The 6309-nt window shown below is 49.4% G+C and overlaps 1 protein-coding gene across 1 annotated transcript; it reads right to left on the bottom strand.

Annotated features, from left to right (window-relative positions):
* Positions 1-404: 404 nt before the first annotated feature.
* LOC114042739 (peroxisomal membrane protein 11B) lies at positions 405-5908 on the bottom strand. The gene is made up of 4 exons (XM_027861434.1): positions 5831-5908; positions 4872-4987; positions 3100-3301; positions 405-1673 (listed from the first exon to the last, which is right to left on the bottom strand). The coding sequence occupies exons 1-4, from the start codon at positions 5884-5886 to the stop codon at positions 1268-1270; spliced, it is 780 nt and encodes a 259-aa protein (XP_027717235.1). The 5' UTR covers positions 5887-5908; the 3' UTR covers positions 405-1267.
* Positions 5909-6309: the final 401 nt, after the last annotated feature.

Genomic DNA, 6309 nt, shown 5'->3' with positions numbered 1-6309 from the left:
AGGCTGATTTTATTCATCTGGGATAAGGAAGGTACAAGTACTGACAGAGGCCGAGGTCCCTCCCTGCACCACAAAGCAGGATTCATTCCGTCACAAGTTGGGGTGTAGACCTCAAGCTTCTTCTATTCCTGATTCTGTAGATTAATAAGCTTGGAGTGTTTTAAGAGCAAGGCATGACTCTCACACGTGGCTTGTGGAAGCAGTCTCATCATTTTATAGTTATGCCAGCTGAGACCCCCGATGACAGGGGTCATGGCCTCCCGATGTCCCTTCTTTATCTCTAGTACTGAGCTTGGCACCCTGAGCCCATCAATAGTTGAGGATGATGACCAACACCACAGACAGCCTGCAAGGCTCGAGCAGAGGCCAAAAACGGCCAGACTATCCAAGTGACCAAACCGAAGGCCAATGAGCAAGACTCTTCTTTAATTCGCTGCCCTTCTGAGTCGGCAAGCCAGCGGGGGCTTTGGCCAAAGCTATTTACAGTTTCATTGTACAGTATTTACAACAGGATGCTGAACACAGACAGCATCACGGGGAGGGAGTGGACCTGGGGAGAAGGTACAAAGGGCTGAGAAACAGAAGCCATTACCAGAAATACAGGAGTGAAGACAGGAAGGGCCAATCAAGGGGAAGGTGGGAGATGAGATGAGAGGAGAAAACCCAAATGGCTCTGGAAAGGAAAACATGGCACCCAGGGAAAAGGAGCTGGGAGGAGACATTGCTGAGCCATTCTCCCACATAAGCCCCAAGACTCTCCATCTGCCCAATCATCCTCTGCACTGAACGGGAAACAGCTAAGGCATGATGGATCAAAATCTGGGGTCTCTCTTCTTCCATCAAGGGAAATGTGGCTAATAACTAAATAACTATGATGGAGAATGAGGAGGAATTTAAAGAGTCTCAGAAACAAATGTGAGAGAGACTAGGAAAAAAGTAAAATAACCATACATGTTCGGACTGGGGGTGTGTTTTTCTTTCTCAGTGGGAGGGAGAGAAGGAGGATTTTTGTTGACTGAAAAAAAATAAATTTTAATTTAAAAATAGCAAGAGGAGACTCAAGAGACAAAGAACCATTGCAGTAAGAGAGGAAGAGAATTCTCCCATTGAATCCAAGGGCTGCCCTTTACCCCCTAGTCACTCTTCATCTGTAATTCTTCAAGCTTGAGTTTTAACTAAAAGGAAGTCAGGGGGATGATGGAACAACAGAACCTGCCACCTCTCCCCATTCCCAGCTCAGACTCTCTTCCACCCTAGAATTTTGGTTTCAGGGCTTGAGTCGGAGCCAGGGACAGAGTAGGGTAAGGATAGACAGGATGGATGACACCAGACCACAGAACCCCACAACTCCAGGGCCACAACGCCATAGGCCCAGCTTGTCCAGTGGGATGAAGAGATCACAAGTATTTTTGACCACATCCAGCAGGAGGGGGGGATGGCCTTGGAGGACCCGGGTGAGGAGAAGAACTCGAAGCCGAAGCTGCAGGGCCAGATGGGGCAGACTCCCTCCTGGGGCACTGACCCACGCTGTACCCCCAGCTTCACCGCCTCCCAGGGTCCCTCCTGCTGACCCCTTTGGCCGGCGGCCACAAGCTGAAGACTCCTGTTCCATCAGCAGTCGTATCTCGTAGGCATCACGGCTCAAATTCATGATGAGAGAAAATAAGTAATACCTGGGACAGAGGCACAGGGTAAAAAGGATCAATAAGATGGAGGGAAATCTGAGCTCAGTGCCCCAGGGATCAGTCAGTAATCTTCTCTTTTAATTTGCTAAGAAAATCACATCAGATCACCCCCAAGCACATGCCTTTTCCCCATTCTGGAATGTCTTCCTACTTTTCCATTAATAATTCAACTTTCTCTCTACCTTCAAAACCTTGCTCGAAATTTAGGGAACTTTCCAGGCTAACTTCACCTAACTTGGCTCACTGCTATACTTAGAACTTAGACATTCAGTTTATACTGCATTAACATGCACCTTTTCCCTACAAAAATGAGCCTCACTTATTTCTGGTGTATGTTTAGTCTCCTTACCTATGGGAGATTCTAAGTTACTGTCTAATGTAAGCTCTCTAATGGAAAAGACTCTTTCCCGAAATCCTCAGGGCCTACAAAAGTGCTTGGCACACAGTAGACGCTTAATACTTATGTGACTGAATTTAAATCCTTGAGGCCAAGCACTTCACCTTTTTTGTATCTATTCAACAGCACCTGGTACAGAGCTCTAGGTACAGTGGACACTCAAAAATAAGGAAGTTTACTGGTACTTCCAGAGAACAGCCACGATCATGTCTACACTGGCAAATGACTAGGAGAGAAGGTTGAGATGAGAGGAGGAATAAGGAGAAAGGCAGACATATGGAAACAATAGAGACCAGAGATTGGGGACAGGGACAGTAAGGAATGAAAGGAAAGGCAAAGGAGGGTACCACAACCAGGCTACGGCTGCTCCCAATTTCCGATTTGATCTGGGATTTCATCAGGTTAGAAAGCTTCCAGTGAAGACCAATGCAGATCTGCACCTTCTCTACACCTTCTAGTCTTAGAGAGATGAGCACTGAGTGGTTATCTTTGGGGCCCAAGGTCACACTGCCAATGTGTCAGAGGCAACACTTGTACCCAGGTTTTCCTGACTCAAAGGTCACCTCAAAGTGCCACAAAACCTAATGTCTCATGTTCCATAAATTCTTGGCATCTTTTAATAATAACAATAGATATTTTATATAGTGCCTTAAAGACTGAAAAAGACTTTATACACACTATCATATTTCAACCTCATAAAAAACCCTTTAAAGTGGACAACAGTACTATTGTCCCTGTTTTTATAAACGGGGAAGCTGTGGTCCAAAGCGATCAGATGACTGTAGTCAAGAGCAGTCAGAGCAGGATTTGAATCCAAGTCTTCAGACTGAGAATCCAATGCTCTATCCATTACACATCCCCTCACCCCCATTTAGCACACAATGGCAGATTAGAATCCAGGGGAATCAAGATGTGCTGGTTTGGGGTGGCCAGCTCTCACCAAAGGCTCATTTCCCAAGGTCTTACTTAAAGGGTTCCCAAAGTGGGATGAAGTCCAACGGCAGAGAGGTCTCTAACCTGAATGAACGCTGGGCCCACTTCTCCTGGTCCACAAGGGGTGCCAACCCAGCCTTTCCAGCCCACAAGACATTGTCACAGGCAAAGTACAAGGCTCGATTGAGATGGCTGACAGTGATGCAGAATCGAAGGACGACATCTGACAGATGCACAGCCCGTTTGGCGGACTCGAGGGCATCTGCTGAGTTACCCAGGCGAAGAACTGGATGGGAAAAAGGGCAAGGGGACAGGTGAGACAGGAGAGGCACACGCAGCAAGTACGGAGAGAGATGAACAAGACAGCCACAGGCAGACAAAACAAGGCTGAGGACAGAGCGTGCCAGTGAATAAGCAACAGGACAAAAGCAAGAAGTAAGCTGAGGGTTGAGACAGACAAGTTTCATTTCTTCATCTTTGAAAACTTCAAACTCTATAATCACATTTTCTCCATTTCCCTTCGGTCCACAGTTTTAATCATCCCACCCCTTTCCAATCCCCTACTTGTACTCTGCCTTCCTGCCACCTCAACTGTGAAATAAGAGTGAGGGGTAAAGCTATGGCTGGAAGAGCATTTCATTCTTAATCAAACCAGGAAAAATGGTGATCATAAAAGATAAAATAGGTCATTTCAATTACATAAAACTGAAAAGCTTTTGCATGAATAATACTGCTAGAAGTGGAAGAGAAGCTGTTGACTGGAACAAAAAAATCTTTGCAGCAAAGATCTCTGATAAAAGTAACATACAGAAGATAAACAGGGAATTGATATAAATATATAAGAACAAGAGCTATTACCCAACAGATAAGTGACAAAAGGAAATGAACAGACAGTTATCAAAAGAAATTCAAGTTATCAACAAGAATATAAGTATTCCAAATCTCTAATAAGACAAAGACTAATTAAAAATACAAGGTTACCTCACAATCATCAAACCGGCAAAGATAACAAAAGACAAAAATGGTAAATGTTTCAGGGTTTGTGGAAAGAGAGGCACAAAAATCTTCTGTTGGTGGAGCTCCAATCTGGTCTGAGCATGTTAGAAAACAATTTGGTATTACAGTAGAAAAGTCACTAAATTGTATGTACCCTTTAATCCAGTGATACTATGACTAGGCACACACTCCAAAGAGGTCAAAGACAGTGGGAAAAGACTCCATATATACGAAAATATTTATAACAGCACTTTTTTGTAGCAGCAAAGAAATGGAAAGAAACACAACCCTGCTGATGGGAGAACAGCTGAACAAATTGTGGTATGTGAATGTAATAAAATATTACTGTATCATAAGAAACATCAAATATGAAGAATTTAGGGAAAGTTGGGAAGATCCCCATAAATTGAGACAGTGTGAAGTAAACAGCTTGGTGAACAACTGAAATGATGACCACAATATTGCAGATAAACAACAACTAATAACTTTAAAACTCTAATCAATGCTGTGACCAATCTTGACTGACAGGAGGCATGCCTGCTCCCTTATCCTGAGGGAGATGGAGCCTAGAAGTGTGCAATAAAGCCTGCATGGTCAGACACGGATAATGTGTGGATCTGCTTTGCTTAACTGTACTTACTTACAAGGAAAGATTGAGGAGGTAATGCAACAATCAGTGAGAAACGATAGAGACGTTTAAAAAAATAAAAGAGTATCCATAAAACATTTATTTAAAAAGAGATTTTTGGTACAATACAGGAAGGGAGAGAAAAGGTGGAGGGAGGGACTAAGAAAGGAAGTCAGAGGTAATTACAGAATGCCTTACCCTCATCTATTCAGAGGAGAAAAGAGTCACTTACGCTTTCGTCCAAGGCTCAGATGGCCCTCCAGCTGTCGTATTTGCTTCTGAAGTTCAGGACTTGCCCCATGTTTCTGCAGCGCGTGACCAAGGAGAGAGCAGGCATACTGGGCAGCCCTATGAGAAGGAGGAGAGGGGGTAGGGGCTGGAAGAGGGTGGTGTGGAAGTCAGACTGAAACACCTCCTCCCCCAGCAGACACCTTCCTTAAGACTCGCACACCCCCGATCCAAGGCAGCTTCCTTCCCGCACAAACCCACTCCCCAGGTTCCCCGTTCTGCCCTTCTGAGCAGCGGAGAAGAGCGGGGAGGGGGCAGCGGAACCAGTGAAGGTCATAGGGGAGGGAGGGTGAGGAAGGTGAGAGAGAAGAGAAGCTATGGGCTGGTCGGGGAGAAGGGAAGCATGGATTAAAGCAAAGAAAGAAGAAGGAAATGGACACTGGGAAGAAGAAGGGCTGTGCATCCAGGCGGCCTCGGAGAGATGGAGGGGTGAGCTGGAGCTCCTCGGAGGGCCTGGGGGCTCCCGGCCTTGGGGGCGGGGTCTGGGCACGTCCCGCTCCAAGGCAGAGTTCACAGACTCCACCCAGCGCCGCGGCCCAGCCGGCTCCCTCCCCGCCCCCAACACCGCCTGGGTCACTTGGACATGAGACCCTCGGAGGCCCCGCAGCGAGCAGCGGGGACCGGTGGCGGTCGGGCGGCTCCAAGTCCGTCTCCGCGGGAGCCTGGTCGTCGGGATCTCCACCCCTCCCCGTCCTGCCCCCAACCCATGCCTCAGTTTCCCCATCTGTCCTGCGGGCGGAAACGAGTCATTCCCTCACAACTCGCCCTGCGCATTCCCGCACACTCGCCCAGGGGTCGGTCTCTCCGGGCCTCCGTACCCGGGGCTGACCCTTTCCCACCGCGTAGCCCGACCTGACCGCAAAGGTGTGCGTCCCCGCTCGCGCCCCCCGGCCCCGGCCGCACCTGCACAGGCGCTCCCGGGCCTGGCTCTGGGCGCTGAAGCGGACCCAGGCATCCATGCCTGCGGCACCGAGGTCCACTAACCGGCTCTGCGGCCCAGTTCTGCCCAGTTGGGCCCGTCTCCTTTCCCCTTCCCACGCCCACCGCCGCAGAACCCGACGGCACCGCGCGAGGGACAAACTCGGGCGCCAAGCAAAGCGCGCGGAGGCCCCGCCCCTCGTAGCCGAGGCCGGGCGGGGGCCCGCCGGGGCCCGCCATCTCCGCCGGCGCTTCGGCTTCCTCTAGAGGCTCGGGCGCGCCGGGAGTCTCCGTCATCTCCACCGACTTCCCCGCGCCCCAGAGACCGGAGCGACTTCCAGCGCGGTGCTTGGGGACACTCGGCAGCCGCCGCCTTTAAATGCACTTGCCCGCGGAGGAAGGGGGAGGTGGGACCAGCGAGAGGCGGGGCCTGGGGAGGCGGGGGCGGGGCCGGCGGGAGGTTG

Source organism: Vombatus ursinus, unplaced genomic scaffold (assembly GCF_900497805.2).
Source record: "Vombatus ursinus unplaced genomic scaffold, bare-nosed wombat genome assembly UNPS02014768.1, whole genome shotgun sequence".
NCBI lineage: Eukaryota > Metazoa > Chordata > Mammalia > Diprotodontia > Vombatidae > Vombatus > Vombatus ursinus.
This window is presented reverse-complemented; position numbering and strand designations above follow the sequence as displayed.